This window comes from Lampris incognitus, chromosome 3 (genome assembly GCF_029633865.1).
Source record: "Lampris incognitus isolate fLamInc1 chromosome 3, fLamInc1.hap2, whole genome shotgun sequence".
Taxonomy (NCBI): Eukaryota; Metazoa; Chordata; class Actinopteri; order Lampriformes; family Lampridae; genus Lampris; species Lampris incognitus.
In genome coordinates, this window is record NC_079213.1 from 81,558,854 (window position 1) to 81,584,955 (window position 26,102).

A 26,102-nucleotide genomic window follows, 5' to 3' on the forward strand; every position below is an offset into this window, starting at 1 on the left:
AAAAAGGTTTAATGCATAGCAGTGTAAACTACTAATAAGACACGTTAGTCCCTAGCTAACGGGTCTGACCCTTTAGCCGAGCGGTTAGTGATGTCGCCTTGTGGTGCAGTACACCCCGTATCGGATCCCGCACCGGGCAAGAAAATAACCGGTTATAGCAGTATAGGCATGTGTCGTGCGTCACGCACTCATATATATATATATGAACTGGAGCATGGTGAACTATGTATTTCTAGGTATCTACATAATTGTATTAGCTACGCCAACAAAGTTACAGAGCCATACATGGCACCAGTGACCCCTGTCTCCATCCAGGGGGTCGGTGTGGACACTGTGGAGTACTACCTGGGGCTATATATAAACAATAAACTGGACTGGGCTAAGAACACTGATGCCCTCTACAAGAAGGGACAGAGCCGTCTCTATTTTTTTAAGAAGGCTGAGGTCCTTCAAAATCTGCCAGACAATGCTCAGGATGTGTTATGAGTCTGTGATGGCCAGTGCTCTCCTGTTTGCTGTTGTGTGTTGGGGCAGCAGACTGAGGGTAGTGGGTGCAAACAGGCTCAATAAACTGATCCGCAAGGCCGCTGATGTTGTGGGGGTGGAACTGGATTCTCTGGCGGCAGTTTCTGAGATGAGGACGCTTTTGAAATTATGTGCCATCATGGACAATGTCTCCCACCCACTCCATGATGTGCTGGTTGGGCACAGGAGTACTTTAGCACAGGAGGACTCATTCTGCCGAAAAGCACCACAGAGCTCCACAGGAGGTCATTCCTGCCTGTGGCCATCAAACATTTACAACTCCTCCCTCAGAGTGTCAGACACTCGGAGTTAATGGTCATTGGACTGGCCCTTCCACTTGTTTTACCCTGTCAGGTTTTGTTTGTGATGCTTGCTGTGTGCTGCGGTAGTGCAGTATAGATAGGGTGTTATGTGCACCATGCTTGTTGATATATTTTTTTCTTATTTCTAGTTCTTATTTTGTCTTTTATTTCTGTTTGTTTCTGTTTTTTCTTGTTTCTATTGTTTCTATTTTCTTGTTATCTTGTATCTTGTTAGTTGTTAGTTTTTCTTACTAGGGCTTGAGCGTCTGTAATAGAACCCAATTTCCCCTCGGGGATGAACAAAGTATTTTGATTCTGATTCTGATTTTTCGTTTAGCCTGCTATATCAGGTCATACACAAGCGTCCCGACTGGTGACTCTTATTTTGAAAAATAACTTCCGGTTAACTTCCGCATAGTACCGCGATCAGCTGATGCTCAGCGTAAACAGAGGCGTGGGACGCGTTGGTCCCACCAAACGTAGGTCTAAAAGATAAACCTGAATGTTTGCATGAGGATTATGCTCTGCGAAAGGATATGCTACGAGCTTGCCATGCCGTGTTTTCCTAATCAAGTAAATTGAAACAAGGACAACTACGGGGCCCAGAAAAACCACATGCCGACCTCCGTAGGAACTTCAGCCACCGCGGACTATGTGAGAACAATTTTCGGTCCGTTGTTTGTATTCGCCACTCACGGATTTTAGTCATAGTTTTGGATATTTATCTATTTATACTTATTTATTTTGATGCCTTGAATCAAATCAGTAAGTCTGGGGAAAGTTGCACTGCGTAGGTATGGGTTGCGTTTTCATGGCGTTGCTCTTTTGAAGTTTTCTTAAAAATTAGTCTCTCAAACAAGTCCGAAGGAAAGGACGGTATCGCTAATTTACAGCGTTTATCTTCTAATAACCTGGCATCCCCGCAGTCTGATTCCGAAATGCTAAACCAAGGTCCCGGTGCCAAAATGTTGGCGATGTCAGTTACATGTAGTGTTCATGGTTGTATCGACGTTTCCCGAGTTAAAATCTTTCACCTGACCACAGCATATTCTTTATCATGTGTTCTTTCACGACCCTTGAACTGGTTCATATAAAGGAAGTCACAAGACAGGCTGCATGCTTTATCACATCCAAACTGTGTTGCTCAACACTTGAGGGCTTTTCGTCTCTAGCAGTACAGTTGAGCAGATTGATGACTTGAGTTTAATAAAGTTAAGCAATACTCAGTTTCTGACTCATTTCATTCTTCTCCTTCTTTTTTTACACCGACCTTAGAATATTGGATTATTTAAGGTGCCCATCAATTTTGAGTAAATGTCACGTGGCATTGAACCATTGAATTTGTATGCTGCATTGATGATGACACTGAAAGACATTGTAGGCAAAGCAGAAATCTTCCCTGTTTGGCACTATTTTATGGATATGCTGTTGTTAATTAATCTAATAGCCACATTAGGACATCTTTGGACTATTGTAGCATAAATGAAGCTTTCAGAGACTTCCTGTAAAGCTGGTATGACGACTGCCACCTTTTGTTACAGTTACTTATGTCAGTTGTTTTGAAATATCCGTTTTCTCTTATTGTAGCTTGTGTTGTAAAAAAATCTAAACCAGCTGGGATTGGGGTTTTCAGGCATAACAGTATTGTAAAAACTAAAGGTGCAATATATGAGGTTACAATAGTTATCCATACACTACACAATTTTTTCATCCAAATTAGAGATTATTGATAGCGAAGTTTTAAATCTGTTAAAAAAAGCCTGAGTTACCTGTCACTTTTTTTTAAAATCTAACATTCATGTGATGCTGCAGAAAGTGAACTGTTATCGATTAGAAATTAACTTTATAAACACCCACAGGACCATTTCCGTAAACTTGACACACTCTAGATTAAATTGACCAAACTTTACTTTTTTAAAGCATTTAAAAAAAATTCTGGTATTGTGTTTCTGCTACAGGGATCCATGGAGGAGCTGGACCCCGAGGAACAGTTCCTTCGCCATGCCAGGAATGGAGACCTCCCTGGTATTCAGAGACTTCTCTTGTCCACGATCAAGGAAGAGACTTGCATCAATATCAACTGCAAAGGTTGGCATGATGATACCAAGAGGATAATAACAATAACGTTAGTGTGAGTTAAAAACCCAGCAATGCCATTAAAATTGCTTAACTGGTATTTAACATTTGTTCAGGTAAGAGCAAGTCTAACCTGGGATGGACTCCTCTTCACCTGGCCTGCTACTTTGGACACAAAGATGTGGTAGAGGAGTTGCTTAAGGTATGGTGTCTACTGGTAATTGAATGAACATTTTCAATGTTTTTGGAAAGGGTTTGAATAAGCACCATGTTGAAGGCAGAGCAATAATAAGTGTGTGCGTGCGTGTGTTTGTGATTCATTCTTACTGCAGGCTGGAGCAGAGGTTAACTTGCCAAATAATATGGGGGACACACCGCTGCACAAAGCTGCCTTCACAGGAAGAAAGGTACTGTGAATTTTTCACTTTAATTAGTTTTTTGTTGTTTGTTTTTTTTAATTGTCAAACCTTGCACCTCTTCCTTGACAGTGTAATTTTATGCATGCATATATTCATCCATTCTTTCAATTACACTTTAATTCAATCAATCAATCAATTAATCAAATCAATCAATCAACCAATCAATCAACCAACCAATGATGCATTGATCAGGAGGTTGTCATGCTGCTGCTACGCTTTGATGCATGTGCTACTGTCATCAATGGGACAGCACAGATTCCCAAAGATGTCACTCAAAATGCGGAGATCAGAAGCATGTTAGAAGGTGAGGGAGCAGCGTTTGTGGCATTCTGACAATTGTTAGTTTCTTTTTAATGTCATTATGCATGTCTCTTGAATAGATGAGTGTATTTTTCAATTTCTAAAAGATAATATTAGTTTTTAATGTTGGGTCAGTGTTATTTATTTATAAAAAAAATTCGTAATTCATCTGGCTAAATTCTCAAAGAGTAAACATTTTCCATATCATATCTATCTTATGTCAGCGGCCGAGAGAACAGAGGAGAGGAAACTGGAAGAACAACTTTTGGAAGCAGCAAGAGAGGGAGATCTCCCAACACTAGCACAACTGGTTAGTGCTACTCTGGGTCCTACTTTGTATTCTTTAATCTCTGCTTTGTGTTGTAAATCAGACTCATGCCATCACACCAAGAAATGCTTCCGAGCGTTACTCAGAAGCTTTTTTTTTTTTAACCCTTGGATGATAATATGGGACAGGCAACTTTTGTAGGCAGTGGAATTGGCTGTTCCCTGTGTGGGCATGAATGGGTGTGTTTGTCTGTGTCTGCGCCTCTGCTATTGTACTAATACGAAGTGTGATCTGCGTCCCTGGTAAATCTAAAGGTGTAGAATGAGGAATTGAATTGAAGTTTCTGTTAGGTTCCTGTAGTTTTAAGTAAGGCTAATAGTGTGTGGCAGCTTTTTTGTGTGTTTGCTTGTTTGTTTTTTTGTTTTTAAAGAATGATTTTGGGCTTTTAAATGCTTAAGATGATGCTGAGCAAAGTACAGGGTTTTTCCTGGCTCAAATTAAGGTGGAGGTGGTACCATCCTGATCATGCGCACACACGTACGTGCATGTGTACTGTGCCTTCAACTGGCTCAAGCAAATACTTTTTCTTTTACAAACAGAGTATTTTAGGAGTTCTAATAATTTCATGATTGAAGAAAATGACAATTATCAGGTTAAAGCATATTTTATTTAAAAAAAAATAAAGGTGCCATATTCAACACTGGCGGCCTGTCCAGGATGTCTCCCTGCCTGCTGCCCAATGACTGCTGGGATAGGCTCCAGCATCCCCGTCACCCTGAGAGCAAGATAAGCGGTTTGGATAATGGATGGAGGGATGGATGGACAGCATAAATGCTAATGTGTTAATTTACACACTTAACAGCAAAGTTGTTTAAGATTAAATCAAATATAACATAAGCTGTTGTTTTCATTTAAAGTTCACATGGGCCCTCTGGCAGTGTAGTTGAACATAAATATAACATAAAGGCCTTTGCTTTAATTTACACTTTTCACGATTGGAAACTTCTTGAAAATTGCAACTATTTTTTTTTTCCTCTGACAGCGCCTTTCCAGGTGCAGTGCTGATTACGATACAGCACCACCACATTGGCGACGGCGTAATGCCGCATTTGCAGTTAAAAATGACATTCACCGAGTGCAACGCTCATTAGAAAATAGTGTGTTTCGTTCATTAAGACACCCGTTGAGAGCTGGAGGCGGGACGGAATGTGACGGAGGCGTCCGCTCGTAATTCTCTATCCAGGAAAACCCCTGAAGTAGAGAGGGATCTGATTTTAATTTGTTCCCTTCTCTTCCTTCTCTTTTGCAGCTGAACAGAAAGAAGCCGCCAGACATCAACTGCACTGATCTCTTAGGTAACACTCCGCTTCACTGCTCCGCCTACCGAGGCCAGAGACAATGTGCCCAGAAGCTGCTGAAGAGCGGGTCCAACCCAAACATCAAGAACAAAAATGGTGAATGTTTGGTTGGGCTGTTGATACTCATCAGTCCTGGCCACCAACAACTCTGTTGTTTAAAATCTCAAAGGCCCCGACTGATACTTCCAGTTTGCTTTTGTAAAAGACTGTCGAGCAAGTTAACATTGTCACATTGCTCAGTTGCAAGATTTAGTCACAGGGAGTAAATGCAAAGACTTGATGGTAGAGCATGAGTAAAGGCTTAGAAAGTTCCCAACTTGACACTTTGTTTTTAGTTTGCTTTTTCCAATTTTTTGGTTTTCTTTAATTGTCTTGTCTTTGTGTTTATGTTAACTTGCTCATAATCAAGTCTTCTTCGTGTCACAGAAACAAGACAGTTAGGAGGCTTTGCCATTGCCAGCTAGGATTAAAGCCCTGCTTGTTTGCTATATTATGTTTTTTGTTGTCCTAAAACAACAGTATGTTTGTTTCAAAATGCCTCAGGTCAGACGGTGTTTGACCTGGCCAGTGATTCGTTGATGAAGCAGGTCTTGGAAGGCAGCGTTACTCGAGTGAGTGCTCTTGACAGCATTTTTTCTGAAGTTCGGTCTGTCATTCACAATGTTTCATGCTTAATTTATCTCTATTCATTACAGGGGATGACACGGCATGTGAAAATGTTTGAAGGGCTTCTATGGAAGGTAAGGTCCTGGGACCGTTAGACGTTCCTTAAAAACATTTGAAAACAACACGACTGCTAAAAATGAGAAGACTGATGTCACTCCTCTGATTTTCTTGCAGAGCTCCAGATTTTTCGGCTGGCGATCTTACTGGGTTGTGCTCCAGGATGGGGTGATATCCTGGTATTATAAACAGTATGTACCCTCTGTTGTGCCGGCACTGCTTTTTTAATTGTAGCATTTCACCATGTTGTATTTTATACCCTTTTCAAATGCGGGGACCCAGGGAGATTTGGATACGCTGATTCAGGGTTGATGCAGTGTGGGAGGGAATTCACACCAAGTTTGATGAGAGATCATCATTATAGTGTCGTCAAAAATAGATGTGTTTTCACTCTGGGTTTTACCGTGGCGGACAGCCTGATACTTAAACGACCCGAGAATTCACAGGTTAAGAACAAAACTTTTATACCAAGTCTGATCTTTATTAAAGTTGTCAGTCCAATTTACCCAGTGGAACCCTTCCAACTTGCTAGTCGACTCGTCTGTTTCCCAGGTCAGTTGTCTGGTGTGAACATGGGAAAACATGGAGAGGTTTTCCAAAATAAACTCTTGTCTCTTGTTGAAGGTCAGATGCAGCCGCCAACACGAGAAGACAAGGTTGTAAATCCCTGACACAAGCTCATTGTTTGGTAAGCCTGCTTTGTGAGATTTTTACCCCCTTTCTAGAGATGTGTGATAGTAGTCATGTAGTGACTGTACAAGGTAATAGAATAGTCATAGGATTGAATTTGCCTCTTCTGCCGATCAAAGTTCTGCTAAGATGTGAGCATCCTCCCCGTAGCCCTCAGCTGGTTTGCGGTCTTCTTTTGCCATTCTGGTTTACAAATTTTATGCTTTATTTCTCAGATCAGGGCCAGAGATAACTGCTTCTTTACCCTCAAGTGTTTCGATGATAGTGTGCACCACTTTAAAGTATCGGCCAAAAATGATCCGGAGGCAACAAGAAAAGTAAGTCGTTTTATCTCTTAACAATCTCCCAGCCCCTACCAATCCTTTGTCATGATTTTCTTTCTTGTTCATGGTGATATGTATCTAAAGATGTGACTGTCTGCCAGGCATGGCTGGATGCACTGGAAGAGCACTCCGCTTACAGCACACACTACTGCTCTCAAGATCAGGGCAGTGAGGAAGAGGAGGAGGAAATTGTGTCACTCGGGGAACTTACAGAGTCACTACAGGTGGCAGAATACAATATATCCATTAACACTTCAGCATAATGATGGTGTTTTCACTGCATTGTAATGCCCTGCTCTCAACCTCCCTCCCTGTGTGCTTTTTATTCCCACCTCTGTTTCTTTATGAAACCAGTCAGCAGAGGCCAGCCATAAAAGACTGGAGCAGGAGGTGGCAGCTTTTCTCTTCATGGTCAAAGACGACGGACTTGCAGAAAGTAAAACCTCTTGTTTCATCGTCATATATATACGTGGTGTAACACATTGCAAATAAAACATCAAGCATGAAACGCCCAGAAGAAGAGGTGAAAGAATATTATGAAACCTCGCTAAATGGTTTGATTTCGAGTAAAAGCATCGGCAAAGAACATGAAACAATTTTTATGGTTAAAGTATGTCTTAAATCCGTACTAGTAAGGTTCTCTTCCATTTATATATATATATATATATATATATATATATATATACACACACACACTCACTGGCCACTTTATTAGGTACACCTTGCTAGTACTGGGTTGGACCCCCTTTTGCCTTCAGAACTGCCTTAATCCTTCGTGGCATAGATTCAACTAGGTACTGGAAACATTCCTCAAAGAGTTTGGTCCATATTGACATGATAGCATCACGCAGTTGCTGCAGATTTGTCGGCTGCACATCCATGATGCGAATCTCCCGGTCCACCACATCCCAAAGGTGCTCTATTGGATTGAGATCTGGTGACTGTGGAGGCCATTTGAGTACAGTGAACTCATTGTCATGTTCAAGAAACCAGTCTGAGATGATCCGAGCTTTATGACATGGCGCGTTATCCTGCTGGAAGTAGCCATGAGAAGATGGGAACACTGTGGTCATAAAGGGATGGACATGGTCAGCAACAATACTCAGGTAGGCTGTGGCGTTGACACGATGCTCAGTTGGTACTAACGGGCCCAAAGTGTGCCAAGAAAATATCCCCCACACCACCACCACCAGCCTGAACCGTTGACACAAGGTAGGATGGATCCATGCTTTCATGTTGTTGATGCCAAATTCTGACCCTACCATCCGAATGTCGCAGCAGAAATCGAGACTCATCAGACCAGGCAATGTTTTTCCAATCTTCTATTGTCCAATTTTGGTGAGCCTGTGCGAATTGTAGCCTCAGTTTCCTGTTCTTAGCTGACAGGAGTGGCACCCGGTGTGGTCTTCTGCTGCTGTAGCCCATCTGCCTCAAGGTTCGACGTGTTGTGCGTTCAGAGATGCTCTTCTGCATACCTCAGTTGTAATGAGTGGTTATTTGAGTTACTGTTGCCTTTCTGTCAGCTCGAACCAGTCTGGCCATTCTCCTCTGACCTCTGGCATCAACAAGGCATTTTCGCCCACAGAACTGCCGCTCACTGGATATTTTCTCTTTTTCAGACCATTCTCTGTAAACCCTAGAGATGGTTGTGCGTGAAAATCCCAGTAGATCAGCAGTTTCTGAAATACTCAGACCAGCCCGTCTGGCACCAACAACCATGCCACGTTCAAAGTCACTTAAATCGCCTTTCTTCCCTATTCTGATGCTCGGTTTGAACTGCAGCAGATCGTCTTGACCATGTCTACATGCCTAAATGCATTGAGTTGCTGCCATGTGATTGGCTGATTAGAAATTTGCATTAACGAGCAGTTGGACAGGTGTGCCTAATAAAGTGGCCGGTGAGTGTGTGTGTGTGTGTGTGTGTGTGTGTATATATATATATATATATATATATATGACAGCTGATGATTGCTTATGACATGAAACAGGCTTGTATTGTCTCATAAAGGGTTTACTTGACTCACTGGATTTATATATTCCTCATAATTACTTGTGGTGTTCTCCCACAGGGTTGCCATCCAATGTACAACAAAAGATGGAGGAAGTGTGCGATTTGTCAAGAGAGGCTTGTGTCAATCTCAACGTCTGTCTTAGCCTCTTCTCCAGACAGGAAGGGGTAGGTGTCACATTCTCGGGGTGTGATTGCTTCTTAGCAGATACCTTTGGCTGCTGTATCAAACGTTAATTGTTTAATCTACCAATGATTATCATATCACTATTATGCAAAACATGTTGCCACACAAAAACCTGCAGAACATAGTTGTTCATTTTCTCATGTATGTCAACATGCTCAAATAAAAACGTTTGACAGTTCATAGTTGTTTGAATCTACAGGGGAGCAGTTAGTGTTGTGCTTTTGCATGTATGAGTAATTGCCTTGTTTTTGAAAAGTTTATTCATAAATTTAAGAGGGAACTGAAGACACGTTTCACACTTTCATACATGATGAACAGTCATGGTCTATGAGCAAAGCGGAGTGGTTTTCATAGTGGTTTCAAGGACCACTAAGCATCTTAGAGAACGTGTACAAGATTTGTCACGTCTGCTACTTGGCACAAAGAGAAAACGGGTCAAATTATCAGTTATGAATAATTTCAAGAACCCCTGTTCAAGAGTATAATGCCTATAATAACTAATATAGACTTCAATTTCCTTATTGAGATTGCTTTGTTTTAGTTCAACTGACTCCTCTTTACCTATTTGTTTTAGAGGGAACATTTTCTTATTTGAGCTAGTATGAATGCTAGCATTTTGTCATTCTATCAACCACCTGAGATAAAGGCTCCAGTAGCAGATTACATTGAAGCGACATTGATTATGAGTGTCGTTCGCTGATGATGCCTTTTTGTCAGAATGAGAATTACTCAGGGGTTAACACTTGCACCTTTTATTTTGAATTCTTGTTGTGAGTTTGAAAGCAGTTTTTGTGCAATTAATTAATTAATTTCGGGCCCCACCCCCATTTTCTCCCCAATTGTATTTGGCCGATCCGGGAAGGGCTACAGACTACCACATGCCTCCTCCGATACATGTGGAGTTACCAGCCGCTTCTTTTTACCTGACAGTGAGGAGTTTCGCCAGGGGGACGTAGCACATGGGAGGATCATGCTATTCCCCCCAGTTCCCCCTCCCTCCCGAGCAGGCGCCCCGACTGAACAAAGGAGGCGCTAGTGCAGTGACCTGGACACAGACCCACATCTGGCTTCCCACCTGCAAACATGGCTAATTTTGTCTGTAGGGACACCCAACCGGCGATCCCCATGTTGGTAAGCAAAGGAATAGACTGCTGCGCTACCTGGATGCCCCAATTTTGTGCAATTTAAACTCAAGTACTGAAGCCAAGTTATGGCACAGTGAGAAATTCAACAAAACAGATCTATGTGACAGCATTTTCACATTCAGGATTTTATTTTTTGTTTTTGCTGAACACATCTTATGCCAGGGAACCGCCGCAGCTAGGACGCGAACGCAGATCTCCCGCACCACGGGTGACTGCGCTAACCAGTCGACTAAAGGGTCCGACCCGTAAGCCAAGGGCTAGTAAGTCTACTTATCCGTGCACGTTACACTACTCCCTCCTTCGGGAAGCGCATCCCCATGCTTCAGCATATCAGCTCCCTCACGCCTCTGAGCGCACGCACTTCCGATGGCTTCACGGTCTCACCATCCTACTTCTGACACCAATGTAGCGAATTCAGGGGGCAGCCAGGGAACCGCCGCAGCCAGGGCGTGAACCCAGATCTCCTGCACCACGGGCAACTGTGCTAACCAGTTGACTAATGATTTTCACTCGTCCAATGTCTGTCGTTCTTGGCTTTGGTCATGCACTGGGATCATATCACAGTAAAAACTCTACAGGAGGGCCTTGAGTTCAAGTTCCCAACACTGCATGCATCCATACTGCGCCAGACTTCACCCCTAATACCTCCATGGGCCATTTTGCTTTGCTGACCCTGTAACCTCCCTGTAGAGGGGACACATGAAGAGAACGTACCACAAAGAGGGCCTTTCTTGTACCTGTTACTCGATTTATATTCTCATAAATGTCTTTTGGTCCACTTTGTGCTTTGGTTCAGAGATTATTAATTTGAAGTGTTTCGGCGGAGACACTGAAGTAATGTTGTGGCAGGAAGCAATAGAAAAAAAAACAGGCACATCTTCATGCCACATGCTATGTCTGTGGTTTAAATGGGTAGTTTGTCTACTTGTTTATATCCTAGTCTGTTATTGTTATTGTTATTTGATCTCCCCTCCTCCATGGGAGTCAAGTTTTCAGGGAAGCCATTTGAGACTGCCGGTTTAAGGGCACCTGTCTTCCGCTGCAGAAGAATATCTGTGGTGTCCCGTAGCCGAGTGTCTGCTGTCTGGGGTCCTGGGATGTCTGCTGAATAGACGCAATGTTTTTTTTCACCAAATCATTTGTTAACTGACTCGCTGATATCAAAGCAGCATGAGATCCAAGGTCCTACTCGGTTTTTCTAAGTCATACTAACCCCCCCCCTTTTTTTCTTTTTTCTTTTTTTGTTCTGGGGAATCAGACCAACTACTGGTCTTCAAATTGTCCAGTATGTTTGATTACACACCACACCTGATTGTTTGTTGGCTCTGCTGAACTTCTGTTGTTCTGTTACATAATTCACTATGGTTATTGATTCATTTTGTCTCAGGAGGCAGAGATGTTCATTAATGTAAATAGGAAGCGAGTAGTCAAATGCACTGTGGGAACTGTCATTCTCTCAACAGTTTTTAATCTGAAATAACTTGTGCTTTAACAAATTTATGATTGCTCTCTCTCAGATTACTGCTAGTTTAATCATTCAACTAGTCTCTACTAGCATCCTGCTTTCAGCTTCATGAATGCTGTGTGTGTGTGTGTGTGTGTGTGTGTGTGTGTGTGTGTGTGTGTGTGTGTGTGTGTGTGTGTGTGTGTGTGTGTGTGTGTGTGTGTGTGTGTGTGTGGTGGGTCAGGTGCGCAGTCTGAAATTGGAGCAGGAGGTAGAGAAGAACAAGATCCTGTCTGAAGCGCTGCAGACTCTCGCCACGGAGCATCACGAACTCGAGCAGTCAGTCGTGAGGGGATCCTCTCCACGGAGCGTGCTCAGCGAGGATGAGTTCCACGATGCTGTGTCTGGTGAGCTGACAGTTATATTAGGGGTTAATGTGGGAGATCATTGAGACCAGCTCCCCTCGCACCCTTGCCATCCACGCATGGGGCACCGAAACACTTGACGTTGGGGTTTATGGCTCCGGTGTGTACGGGCGTCTCAGACATGGCATGAGTGTTTGTTTATATGACCTGCTAAAATTTCTTGAAGTCTTTTCACACAAGTGATTTTTGGGGGTTTTTGTTTGTTTATTTGTTTTAAGAAATCATCATTCTGGTGAAATGTGCATTGACATGTTTCATTGACTGCTTTCACACCGGCTACAAAACCTTGACTTAAAGAAATCTGAAGCATGCTTATGTGCAGAACATTTTGTAGATGTTGCAAGGGAACTATAGACAGCAAAGATTTATTTATTTTATTGACTTTTTTTCTTTTTGTTATCACTTCCACTGGATCTTGTGTACAAACCTTATTAGTAATGATAAACTACTTCCTTACATATTATTGTCTGTTTTTTTATTTATTGATGATTTGAAGACGACTTATGCACACACTTTTTTCTCAAGTGGACCGAAAAAAAAAGAAAAGGAAAAAAAACAACTAAAAACATTAGACTTTGGGACTAAATTGAGAACAAATACATTGAAATGCAGCAGATCCACATGCATGTGATAGCTGCACATAGAGTTTTTATGAATATGGCTTCGTGACCGGGCGTGATGGAGAATATTTCAAGGACTAATTGATCATCCCATCTTGCTTGTCACTCATATATTTATCCTGGCTTTGCCACCAAACTGTCTCTGCATGTCCCTTCATTTCAGAATCTGACTCGGAGCATTCCCTAAGTGGTTTTGAGACGGTGGCCAGCCGCTCCTTTGAGGAGGAAGAGGAAAACTCTGTCCTGTTGAGCAGTGATCGAAGTAGCCCGACCAGCATGTTACAAGAGGGTTGTGGCAACGAGGAGGAAGATGCTCAACCAAATGGACTCGCCAAGCATAGGTCAGAATGCGTGCAGCCAAAGATTTTTTTTAAACGGATCGCTTTAATCCGTGATTCATCAAAGCACATATTCACAAAAGCGCCCCTCCTCCCACATGAGTGGGTTTTGTTTTTGTCAGCAGCTACAGGAGTCAAATTTTGGTATATCCCAAGGGTTTTCATTTTTGTGTTAATGTATGCCATAGGACAGTACTCACAAGTTAATTTGTGACGTAATCTGCGCTGTTTTTCTGTGTTGTATTTTCTGGCCGGCCACTTAGTTTGATTTTCATGTCTTTTCTCAGGTCACGCCAATTCAAAGTGTGAATAATTTAGAGGGAGGGCTGACCTGGTTGAGGCGAGAGAAAGGCTTGTATTGAAAGGACTGAGTTGCTTTGTCAGACTTGTTAAATATTGATGAGGTCACAGCGTAATGCAATAATCGGAACTCGGTACAATCCTACGTTGACTAATTCCTTCAGTCTGTCGAACAGCTTAGGAGTGGATCCCTTTTGAAATGGACATCACTTTAAATACTCTTATTGCTCATGGGTGCACAATTTTTTTTTTTAAAGATTTTATTTGTCATACACTTCTGATTGAAAGTAACCATCCAAGCATAAACATTTAACACTTTTAAAGGGGGCAAAATCGTGCACCCTGCTGATCCCCTCAATTTGTTCAACTTTTGTGAGATGTAATTTATCTGCTGTCACACAGAGTTACGCAGGATGATTCCGAGGCCGTTGCACACCTTGTGTATTGGTGTTGATTGTCAGTCTGGGCTTTGTTCCAGTATCTCACCATTACCTGAGCCTGAAACTGCACGGAGGTTTTGTGTCATTGCCAGAAGCTTGTATGCACTTGAATGAGAAAAACGACCCTTGCATCCCTGCCATGTCTGGCACATTTAATCTCACAAAGCATGCCTATTTTATTTGCGGTGGTGCAAAGTTCAAAGTTAAAACACCTCGAAAATCATTGCAGCAGAAATGTTAATTTGCATGTGTGCATGCACGTTTCTGTGTGTCTGTGTTGTCTCAGGACCCGCTTACCTGCACCTATGTTCTCAAGAAATGACTTCAGCATCTGGAGCATCTTGAGGAAATGTATTGGAATGGTGAGCTTTCACTTTGTGTTAAGCAATAGATTGGTATAAAGAAACAGTAATGTGCCAAAGTGGTACTGATAGACTTTCTTTCTCCAGCCTACTTTTTCTTGAAAAATGAGTGTGATGTGCAGAATTGCATGTTGTCGTTTTGATAAATTTCTGTATGCATGGTTTAGAGCATTTAAAGAGTTGAAACATGTAGTAATCCAGGCGAGGAATGTTGAATTCCTGCAGGAGGGTCAAGGACATACAAAACCCCAGTAGGCGCACTAATCCTCGATTTAGTCACCGCAGAAAAATACTTTCTAAACCTTTGTTCCTTATGGCCCCATACTCTATAGATGTTCCTTATATATGATTTTTAAACTCTACACACTAGACTTTTTTTTAATCTTTTATTGGCTCAGCTTTTGCATTATGCTGTTCTCCAGAACATAAAAACAAATGTCCAAAGACCCACCAATAAAGTGTATAGTCACCTACAAAAAAGAAAACAAAAAAACAACTTATAACACGAAAAATGGGGTAGGGGAGTATATTACAAAACAGACTAATATTTATGACTTTCTCTCTCAAATGATTCCTCTTTCCTTAATGATGCTACCTTTCCCATTTAGGAACTCTCCAAAATTACAATGCCGGTCATCTTTAATGAGCCCCTCAGCTTCTTGCAGCGTCTGACGGAGTATATGGAGCACACGTACCTCATCCACCGGGCCAACGCCGCCTCAGACTCCATTGAGAGGATGAAGGTGTGATGTACTTTAAAAAAACAAAAAAAAACAAACACACATCTACCATAGAAATAACCTCTACAAATGACATCATCCAGCCACACCATTTCCAATGTCAGTGTATTGCTGAGTTTATTACATCATCGCCTAAATTTATCTTGTTTGCTTATTGTAAAAGCACTTCAGGTTTTAATTGCATTTACTGGCAAAATGGTGAGATATAGCTGTTTGGTACATGGGTCTTGGAAAACCATTTTATGTTCCCTGAAAAGTGCCCATTCTGCCAACAAATCCAGGCAAATTGTCTTTCCGGGGGTGCATTTATTCAATTAATGTTGACATTCAGCACTCATTCAGCCTTTATGGTGCTTGTACTAAACATCCACTAAATAACAGGGGAACATGACTGTAAATAAGAAAAAGGTGTATATCTTATTAATCAGCAAACAAATAAGATTGGCATTTAGCGATCCTGATGAGAGCGATAAGCCAGTTTAGGAAGAGCAAGAGAATAAATGGTGAGCCAGGAGACCTGGAAAGCTCCATATCACACTGGGTTTTCACCCAGACGTTCCTACTAATTTTGAGTTCAATATGTATGATTTGGAGTACACATTTGTTTGACATTGGCAGTGTGTGGCTGCATTTGCTGTATCTGCTGTGGCCTCCCAATGGGAACGGACTGGCAAACCATTCAACCCGCTGTTGGGAGAAACCTATGAACTGGTCAGGTAAGAGGGAATTTGCAACGTTTATTGAACACTGATTATTTTACTAAATTCGGCCAAACCTTTGCCGCACCTTACACCTGTCTGCCCTGTCGTCGTTCATTCAGTCAGTCATTAATTACTGTCTTTCATTCTGTCAGAGAGGACCTGGGCTTCAGGTTGATATCTGAGCAGGTGAGCCACCACCCTCCTGTTAGTGCTTTCCACGCTGAGGGGCTGAAGAAAGACTTTGTGTTTCATGGGTCTATCTACCCCAAACTCAAATTCTGGGGTAAAAGCGTGGAGGCTGAGCCAAGGGGCATCATCACATTGGAGCTACCAAAGTAAGGCCTTCTAACTGATGGAAATGAATGTCGCTAAACATTTCACAAGCTTTTCTCACATTAATATTTGCTCAAGGCTGTTATTGCACTTCATACTCTTTTTGAATTGCTGTTTTTTTTTCTCCTGCAGGTACAATGAAGCCTACACGTGGACAAACCCTACGTGTTGCGTTCACAATATCATCGTGGGTCAACTTTGGATTGAGCAGTATGGTAATGTGGAGGTGATTAACCACAAGTAAGGGGATCAAAATGCAACATTTCTTACTTCTGAGTTTTGTAGCTGCTATTTTACACCATACGTATCTTTCAGAATCTAATTTAAGATATGAAGTACATACCAGCATAGCAAGTGCTGACATGGTCGCAGTGCCTTCAGAAAGTATTCACCCTCTTAATGTTTTGTGCGTTGCTGATTTGACAACAGTCTCTATGAAATAACATCCATCCATTATCCAAACCACTTATCCTGCTCTCAGGGTCGCAGGGATGCTGGAGCCTATCCCAGCAGTTATTGGGTTTGCAGGCAGGGAGACACCCTGTACAGGCTGCCAGGCCATTACAGGGCTGACACACACACATTCACACCTAAGGACAATTTAGTACAGCCGATTCACCTGACCTACCTGTCTTTGGACTGTGGGAGGAAACAGGAGCACCTGGAGGAAACCCACGCAGACACGGGGAGAACATGCAAACTCTACACGGAGGACGACCCGGGACGACCCCCAAGCACTACTCCGGGGCTCGAACCCAGGACCTTCTTGCTATGAGGCGACCACGCTAACCACTGCACCACCGTGCCGCCCCTATGAAATAACACTTATTCCAAAATATAAACAGTTTTATAAAATAAATAGTAAATTAAAAGTAATGTCTCTTTTAAATTAGTATTCAACTCAGTACTTAATGGAGGGAGCTTGGCACCAGTTAAGTTTTCAGGACAGCTTGAATTTTCCTGTATAACTTAGGAACATTTGGATTTGGTGATTTTTTTTTTCTTCTGTCTTTCATCTTGCAGATTTGCTCAAGCTCGACTAAGTTAGAAGGGGGGCATCTGTGAATGGCTATCAAGTCATTTTATGAATATTTGATGGGATTTCATTGAGGTCGATTGGGCTCTATGCGGAGGGTCAGTGTAATTTTGGAATATGAATTTTCACCTAATCCTAAGGTCTTCACCACTCTGAAGCCACATCTCCCCAAGAACTTGTCTTAATATGGCTCCATTCATGGTTCATTCTGTCCTAACAGCCCTCCCAATCCTGAACGGTGCTGAGATGTGTGATGAGCTATGCCTGGTTGGATGTGTGCTGGATGATGAGTTCAATTTTCATCTCATCGAACCTCAGACCACACACAGTGTCTTTTTTTCATGTCCTGTGCTTTTTTTTCTTTTTTTTTCCAGAGTGGCCCACTTCTGGCCGCTCAGCCGTACAACCTAGATTTGTGAGGTCCTGCTGGTAAGATGTCCCATCACAGCCAGGAGGCTTCGTAGCCCTGTCTGAGGAGCCGATGGGCTCTTTGGAACCTCCCTAAATAAGGTCTTTTCTGCTTGGTTACTCAATTTACCTCGACGACTAGCTCTAGGGAGAGCTGCCCAATATTTTTTTTCTCTTTCTCAATTGTGCAGTCTACTATTCTTTTGTAAATTCCCAACACACTGGATATTCTTCCTCTCAATCCTGTATCTGAATGATATGGACAGTTATTTGGATTTTGTGGTAGAATTTCTGCTCTGACATGCTCTGCCGAGAATATATTGTATGTGTCTCCTTTTAAGTCATGTCCAATCAATGGGATCAGCCACAGGTGAAAACATCCCAAAGATATTCAGAGAAATGTGGATAGACCTTAACTCAGTTTAGAAAAGCAATGCAAAAGGGGTTAAGTACATATTGACTCGAAACATTCCAGCTTTCCCTTTTTTTCTTTTTCTTTTTTTCGTGGACCCCCCCCCCTTTTTTTTTCTTCTCCCCAATTGTATCCAGCCAATTATCCCACTCTTCCAAGCTGTTCCGGCTGCTCCACTGCCTCTGCTGATCCAGGGAGGGCTGCAGACTACCACATGTATCCTCCAATACATGTGGAGTTGCCAGCTGCCTCTTTTCACCTGACAGTGAGGAGTTTCACCAGGGGGACGTAGCGCGTGGGAGGATCACACTATTCCCTCCGGTCCCCCCCCCCAAACAGGCACCCCGACCAACCAGAGGAGGCGCTAGTGCAGCGACCAGGACACATACCCACTCTCCCACTCGCAGACACAGCCAATTGTGTCTGTAGGGACGCCTGACCAAGCTGGAGGTAACACGAGGATTCGAACTGGTCTGTGTGTTGGTAGGCAATGGAATAGGCCGCTACACTACCCGGATGCCCTTCAGCTTTCCATTTTTAATTTATTTGCACAAAAATTCGAAATAGAAAATAAATCATAGTGTTCTGACATACAAAGGTATTTTCTTTCATTCAAAAAAAGAAAAGAAAGAAATCTTATTTATTACACTTTGAAATTAGGCTGTTGCTTGTCACCAAGCAAAAATGAGTTAAAATGGAGAAGAATGCTTCCTGAAGGCACTATGTGCTGGGGAAATTTGCCCAAGAAGCAGGAAAAGGGTCTGGAGATGAGGAAGTTCAGTGTATGAATGGAACATAATGAAAGGAAATTATATTCTGTGATTTCTGCTTTTTGCCTAGAACGGGTGAAAGGTGTTTCTTGAATTTCAAACCATGTGGCCTTTTTGGCAAGGAACTACATAAAGTTGAAGGGTATATTCTGGACAAAAGGTAAAGTTATTACCCAACAGTTTATATAAAAGTTCCTTACATGTTTGAAAATTGTGATATTCAGAAGTCTTTGTAACAAATGATAAATCATTTTGCACAGAGGCTAGTAGCCTCTCCACATTTGTCGCATTCACAGAAGTGATTTGTCATTTCTGTGAGGACGTGCTGACATTTTCCATCTGCATCTTACACAGCAAGAAGAAGCTCTGCGTTCTCTATGGGAAATGGACAGAGTGCTTGTACCTAGTAGATCCCGTCACCTTTGAGGCATATAAAAGAAATGACAAGAAGGGGGCTGAAGAGAAAAAAGGCGGCAAACTGGTATGTATTTTGACATACGGTACACATGCAGTGGGGCAAGATGGTTAGTTAATCAATACAGTTAAAAATGACAAAACATTCCCACCACAATTTTGCATATACAGTGTAGGGAATCACACGAAGTCAAGTTTGGATAATTCATTCACATTTCAAGGCTGTAATTCACAGATGATAGTGTTATATCCGGTCATCGCTGATATTGCCCATCCCTCCCACACAATGCTTTTATTTGGAACAGAAATTATAGAAATGCAGTGTAATACTCTTTAATACTGACAGTTTTAAAATGCCATATGTCCTGCAAAGAATCAGTATTTAGTGTTGCTGATGCTGGTATGGTGATGATATAGAGCAGGGATGGCTAACCATGTGCCATGGAGAGCCATGTGCATTCCAGCCAGACTCCACACCAGGTGATTTCACTGATTAGTAACCTTATGGAGATTCTGCAGCTCGTGGGTTCGCGGGTCTAACATGGGTTTAACATCCAGGGATCTGCTGAGGAACCAGAGGAGATCCCTATTCCAGATGCTGAGACAGTGGAGGCCATCCCTGGCAGCCAGCTGCTGTGGAGAATAGCACCCAGACCAGCCAACTCTGCTCAGGTAACGGAGCTTCTCAGTTTCTGATTGCTCTTTTTTTTTTAAACATGGTAATGCTGGTCGCGTGGCTTGGGTCCTAGGCTGTTGCGGTGGCGTCTGGACACTGCTTGGCATCCTGCTCATCATATTCTTCATAAATTTTATAACTCCATTATAATTCTGTTATCCTCTTTCAATGTTGTATTCTGTAAATTGTGTAAACACAACATCCATTGCACATTGTCCGTCTTGGGATAGAGATCCCTTCTCTGTTGCTCTCCCTGAGGTTTCTCCCTATTTTTTCTCCCTGTTAAATGTTTTTTTTTTTAGGGAGTTGTTCCTTATCTGATGCGAGAGTCTCAGGACATGATGTTGTGTTGCGGTAAAGCCCCTATAGGCAAATTTGTAATTTGTGATATTGGGCTATACAAATAAAATTGACTTGACTCTACATATGCAGTATTTGGGCTGTAGTTCAAACATGGTGTCCAACACGAGTAGGAAAGCACAACACACAAAATCCCAGAGATATCAGCTTTGCGTTGCCTTTGTCAACGTTATGTGCATCTGAAAATAATCGAGGAATGCTTTAAATCTTTTTCTTTGAAGATGTACAGCTTTACGTCCTTTGCAATGCAACTGAATGAGCTGAATAAGGAGATAGAGGAAGTCATTCCCAAGACAGACTGCAGGCTGAGACCAGATATACGAGCCATGGAGAATGGTGACATAGGTAATAACTAGGCATATCATGTTGAATCTGCAAATGAAATCTTTCTCTTTTCCTTTGACGAGTCTCATAACTAGCAAGGATATTGAAATGCCTTCCCCTTTTAGACCTTGCAAGTGAGGAGAAGAAAAGGCTTGAAGAGAAGCAGAGAGCTGCACGCAAGAACCGCTCTAAATCTGATGACGAGTGGAAAACAAGGTGGGTTCCTGAAAATGGTCGAAAAAAACAAGTTCCACCTTCTATACTTTTGTTTTCTTCTAAGTTTCTATGCCTAGTTGGCTTTAAAGTGATTAGATTTAGGTAATAATCAGTTTTCACTGTGGCCAAAATGTTAATGCAGTCTTTGTTGGGTAGCTTGTATTTGACATGCTAATGACAAGCAATATACAAATGGTGTAATTCAACCGGACTGCCTTTATTTAGTGTTCTGTGGTTCATGCTTGCTGCCTGTAAGTTTCTGTGAGCTCTTTCTCTTTTGTTTCATTTGTGGTTATGAAATGCTAAAGATAAGACTCTTACACTGCTTTGTGTCTCTGTTGCATCCTCACTTTGATATTAAGGAACGCCGCCCTTGGCTCGAGGTCAGAGTTGCTCACTTCTTTTTTTTATGTGCTAACTTACAGTACACATGATGTTCTCATATCGTGCAGTCTCTAAACAACTTGCTAGTCTCTAGGATGGATTTATACCTGTTGTTATTGTGCTATTGTGGATTTCATTTATAATGTCATTTAGTCCAGGGTAGATTTATCAAAACTGCCCATACAAATTACACATAATTTTAAGGTTAAATGTACCTGATTTTCATTTCTGGTTTTCTCTCAAGTGTCTTTTCTATTATCTGGTCAATGGCCACTCAACTTCAGACTGAATACTGACACCACTGACCCCCACCCCCTCCCCACAGGTGGTTTCAACAGGGCCAGAACCCCCACAACAACTGTCAGGACTGGCTTTTCTCTGGCGGATACTGGGACAGGAATTACACCCAGCTACCTGACATTTACTAATAGACATTTCCTCAGCAATTAAATTCCCTCAGATTGACTTAGTCTGCTAACTGCTCTTTCATAGAGGTGCATGCTTTCCACTATTTTTCTAAACAGACCCATTAATTATGAGCAATATGCAAATAGTGTACTTTAACAGCGAGGCCTTAATCTGTTATGACAATGATGCGTGTAAATGTCGATTATAGATATTTAATGGTTGCAAAATGTAAGGGCTTTGACTTTCTTTTGAAATGTAGTATTTGCATTTGCATTTTCTGTTCATCATATGCTTTTAGTCTGGTACAATGGGGCGTTAAGTCACTCAAGTATAGTTGATGGACAGGGTTTTATTGTTTTATTGTGTCTGGTTTTTAAATGTTCACAGTTATGTTGTATTTCTTAATGATGTACTTATGTCCTCTTGCAAAATATGTAAACTCCACCCTCCAGTTCCCTCATTTACATTAGCTACAGTTAGGTCCATAAGTATTTGTACAGTGACACAATATTTGTAATTTTGCCCCTGTACACCACCACAGTGGATTTGAAATGAAGTAGCCAATATGTGATTGAAGTGTGGACTTTCAGCTTTAATTTAAGGAGTTGGACAAAAATATTGCATTAACCGTTCAGGAATTACAGCCAGTTTTATATATCGTCACCCCATTTTCAAAGGATCAAAAGTAATTGGACACTTGACTAACGAGTGGTTTCATGGGCAAGTAAGACCTTTTCCATCATTATTTCATGACAAATTAAGCAGATAAAAAGTCTGGAGTTCATTCCAAGTATTTGCATTTGGTAGCTGTTCATCAGAACTCTCAACATGAAGTCCATAGAGGTGCCAATACAAGTGATGGAGGCCATCATTAGGCTGAAAAGCAAAGGAGCTCTATCAGATGGATAGTAAACACGTCAGGAGTGGCCAAATTAACATTTTGGTACATTCTTAGAAAGAAAGAATGCACTGGCAAGCTCAGCAACACCAAAAGGTTTGGAAGACCACGGAGCACATCTACAGTGGATGATGGCAGAATTCTTTCCCTAGTGAAGACAAACACATTCACAACATCTAGTGAAGTCAAACACACTCTTGAGAGGTAGGGGTATCATTGTCCAAGTCTACAATCAAGAGACGCCTGCATGAAAATAAATACAGAGGGTTTACGACAAGGTGAAAACCACTGGTGTCACTTAAGAACAGGAAGGCCAGATAAGACTGTGTTTAAAAACATCTGAAAACCTACCCAGTTCTGGAACAAGGTTCTTTGGACAGATGAAGCAATGATTAACTTGTACCAGAAGGATGGGAAGAGGGAAAGTGTGGAGAACAAAAGGAACAGCTCATGATTCTCAGCATACCACATCATCTGTCAGACATGGCGGAGATAGTGTTATGAAATGGGCATGTATGGTTGCCAGTGGAACTTGGTCATTGGTGTTTATTGATGATGTGACTACTGACAGAAGTAGCAGGATGGATTGTGATGTTTATAAGGATATACCATTTGCTCGGATTTAGCCAAATGTCACAACACTGAGAGGATGGCGCTTCACACTGCAGATGGATAATGACACAAAACAAGCTGAGAAAGCAACCCAGGAGTCTCTCAAGGCAGAAAAGTGGAATATTCATCAGTGACCAAGTCAGTCACCTGACCTCAACCCAAGTGAGCATGCTTTTCACTCGCTGAAGATCAAACTAATGGCCAAAAGACCCACAAACAACCAGCAACTGAAGGCAGCTGCCATTAAGTCTTGGCAGAGCATTTCAAAGGAGGAAACCCAGAATTTGAAGCTGTCAATGGTTTCCAGACTTCAGACAGTCATTGACTGCAAAGGATTTTCCTCCAAACATTAAATATAATTGTTATAATCCTACTTATGTTTGTTTGTCCAATTACTTTTGAGCCTCTGAAAATGGGGTGACCCTGTATATCCATGGCTGTAATTCCTGAACAGTTAATGCCATATTTTCATCCAACCCCTTAAATTAAAGCTGAAAGTCTACTTTTCAACCACATCTCAAATACTTCATGTCAGATCCACCATGGTGGTGTACAGGGGCAAAATTACAAATGTTGTGTAACTGTCCAAATACTTATGGACCTAACAATGTTTCAGAGCTCGACTGGGGTGGGTTAAACTCAAAAAGGGATGATGGGTTATCTCTAGCAGTCACAATCTGAGTCAAAATAAGGTTTAGTGGAGAATCAGGAGGGAAACCTTGTCTGTCCCATTTTGCCTTTGTAAACCAATTATGTGCTTAAAGGGTCTGATTTGAATAATAATAATAATAATAATAATATCTCTGGAAGCAGAGCTCAAATTAACATATGTCAGTCAGCGTATGTTGTCCACAATTGTTTTGTGCTTATTTCTGTATGTTCTCTGTTAAAAAGTCAGTTACCACATGTCTGGATGGATGGTTTATCTGTCGTATCACTTGTCCAACTACAGATTAATTGTTACAATAACTAATAATTTTGAGTAAAATTTGTTTTGTTTTTTTTCTGAAGGGTTTTATATAATCCTGTTTTGGTCGGTGCTGGTATCGCCTAGATTTGTTGTTCCTTCAGTTATTTGAACCAAAGGTCATTGTATTGCAGTCAACGCCTCCTGCTTTGCATCTTGCTTTGTATGGTGATGATCCCAGAAATGATCCAAAGAGACGTGCAGAACTTTGACCCTACTACACCTTCAGGATCTGATAATAATAATGATTTTCCTCAAAAGTATTCTCATAAAAAAAATGTACAGTCAACCCCCCCCCCCACTATACCTTCATGTTTATTTACTAAACTAGGAGTTATACGTCTATTTTCATTTACAAGTTAATTAGTTTGGATCACATGTGTCTGTGTAATGTCATGTCTCTTGCACGCAGTGCCTTACACAATAGAAAGGCATCCTTTTCCTGATACCACTGCAACCTCTGCAGAGATGATGCAGATTCACAACGCAAACGTTTTGTTCATGCACTCTGTGTGATGTCTGCTCATCAGGATTTTTCCATTTAGCAATCAGAGAAAGACTGATTTTTGTAGGAAAAGTCTTACGCCACTGATATTTTACACAGTCGGATGAATGTGAAAGATCTTGTAGACTATTAAAGACACCCCATTGACTATGAAAAGGTTTCTGAGAAGCTGTTTATGGAAGAAAAAAATGTCATGATAATCTGGTCTTTCAGTAAAGACTTGTCATAGATTCTGCATTCGGTGATGGAATCATTTCGATTAACAACTCTGTTCCCGAGAAGTAGAAACTGCCCCAGACAGTAGATCACATGTCTATGCTTTGTTCCTCAGAAAAGCCGAGGGACACGGACATTAATGGATTCAACAATTTAATCGATTGATGGAATAGGCCAACAAAGCCATTAAAGTAATTTAAGGGCAGCAGATGAAGGATTTGTCTGCTGTCCACAGCTTTGACCTCTGTGAAACCGATTCCCCCACCCCATGTTAATAACATTATTAAGTCTCTTATCATAGCTTCATTGCTCGCAGGTGATAAACGACTTGCAGAGGGATTTTATTGGTCTGTTACAAACTTAAATGCTCACTCCTTTGCAGTCAAATTATGCCATCCTCACTTTCTCTTCACAGCCAACTGTGGCCACATTGTCGACCCAAGAGAACGAGACCATGACAGAGACGAACCAAATGCTACTTGTTTCATGTGAGCCATTTAGTTATTCAAAACGGATTTATAAAAGTTCCTGGCATACTTTTTGTTTTATGAAGTTATCCCAAGTTTCTCTGCCATCAAAAGATGAAGTCTGCGAATCCGGACAAAGCACATCCGTCCAAAATTGTGGGAGCTTAACTCTTAATGTACAAGCCACGATTGTTTACTTCCAGCTGTATTTAACTGAGGAGCAAACAGTAGGAGCTTTGTGAAGACAAGTTACTCAGTTTAGTCACATACAGAGAAGCAAAGATTCAAATTGTCACTTCAGCGCAGGAGCGTCTACTCATAATATATATATATATATATATAGCGCAGGAGCGTCTACTCATTTTGTGTGTGTATATATATATATATATATATATATATATATATAGTATATATCTACTACTACTACTACTTTCGGCTGCTCCCATTAGGGGTCACCACAGCGGATCATCCGTTTCCATTTCTTCCTGTCTTCTGCGTCTTCCTCTGTCACACCAGCCACCTGCATGTCTTCCCTCACCACATCCATAAACCTCCTCTTTGGCCTTCCTCTTCTCCTCTTCCCTGGCAGCTCCATATTCAGCATCCTTCTCCCAATATACTCAGCATCTCTCCTCCACACATGTCCAAGCCATCTCAATCTTGCCTCTCTTGCTTTGTCTCCAAACCGTCCAACCTGAGCGGTCGCTCTAATATAATCGTTCCTAATCCTGTCCTCCTTCGTTACTCCCAGTGAAAATCTTAGCATCTTCAACTCTGCCACCTCCAGCTCCGCCTCCTGTCTTTTCGTCAGTGCCACTGTCTCCAAACCATATAACATAGCTGGTCTCACAACCATCTTGTAAACTTTCCCTTTAACTCTTGCTGGTACCCTTCTGTCACAAATCACTCCTGACACACTTCTCCACCCACTCCAACCCTGCCTGCACTCTCTTTTTCACCTCTCTACTGCACTCCCCGTTACTTTGGACAATTGACCCCAAG

General features: G+C 41.7%; 1 protein-coding gene across 4 annotated transcripts; it reads left to right on the forward strand.

The window, feature by feature from the left end:
• Positions 1 to 1,255: 1,255 nt before the first annotated feature.
• Positions 1,256 to 23,410, forward strand: osbpl1a (oxysterol binding protein-like 1A). 4 transcript variants are annotated; one of them, XM_056275948.1, is made up of 29 exons: positions 1,256 to 1,497; positions 2,786 to 2,915; positions 3,020 to 3,105; positions 3,236 to 3,310; positions 3,515 to 3,626; positions 3,847 to 3,932; positions 5,200 to 5,344; positions 5,792 to 5,859; positions 5,944 to 5,988; positions 6,089 to 6,162; positions 6,596 to 6,659; positions 6,877 to 6,978; positions 7,086 to 7,208; positions 7,339 to 7,420; positions 9,054 to 9,160; positions 12,013 to 12,175; positions 12,977 to 13,154; positions 14,178 to 14,253; positions 14,862 to 14,996; positions 15,612 to 15,709; positions 15,847 to 16,029; positions 16,160 to 16,267; positions 18,724 to 18,813; positions 19,008 to 19,134; positions 19,626 to 19,739; positions 20,325 to 20,448; positions 20,553 to 20,643; positions 21,006 to 21,026; positions 21,353 to 23,410. In XM_056275948.1, the coding sequence occupies exons 2-29, from the start codon at positions 2,792 to 2,794 to the stop codon at positions 21,453 to 21,455; spliced, it is 2,904 nt and encodes a 967-aa protein (XP_056131923.1). In that variant the 5' UTR covers positions 1,256 to 1,497; positions 2,786 to 2,791; the 3' UTR covers positions 21,456 to 23,410. The 4 variants fall into 4 exon arrangements, with proteins under 4 accessions (XP_056131923.1, XP_056131920.1, XP_056131921.1 ...); XM_056275945.1 differs by having other exon boundaries at positions 1,256 to 1,481; XM_056275946.1 differs by lacking the exon at positions 21,006 to 21,026 and having other exon boundaries at positions 1,256 to 1,481.
• The last annotated feature ends 2,692 nt before the right edge of the window (positions 23,411 to 26,102 follow it).

Excerpts from the sequence above, each read along its gene's own strand:
- osbpl1a (XM_056275945.1), top strand. The coding sequence starts at position 1,443 with ATGCCGACCTCCGTAGGAACTTCAGCCACCGCGGACTAT. Across the intron at positions 3,933-5,199 it reads TCCCAACACTAGCACAACTG|CTGAACAGAAAGAAGCCGCC; the intron begins GTTAGTGCTACT and ends TCTCTTTTGCAG. Across the intron at positions 14,997-15,611 it reads ACTCCATTGAGAGGATGAAG|TGTGTGGCTGCATTTGCTGT; the intron begins GTGTGATGTACT and ends TGACATTGGCAG.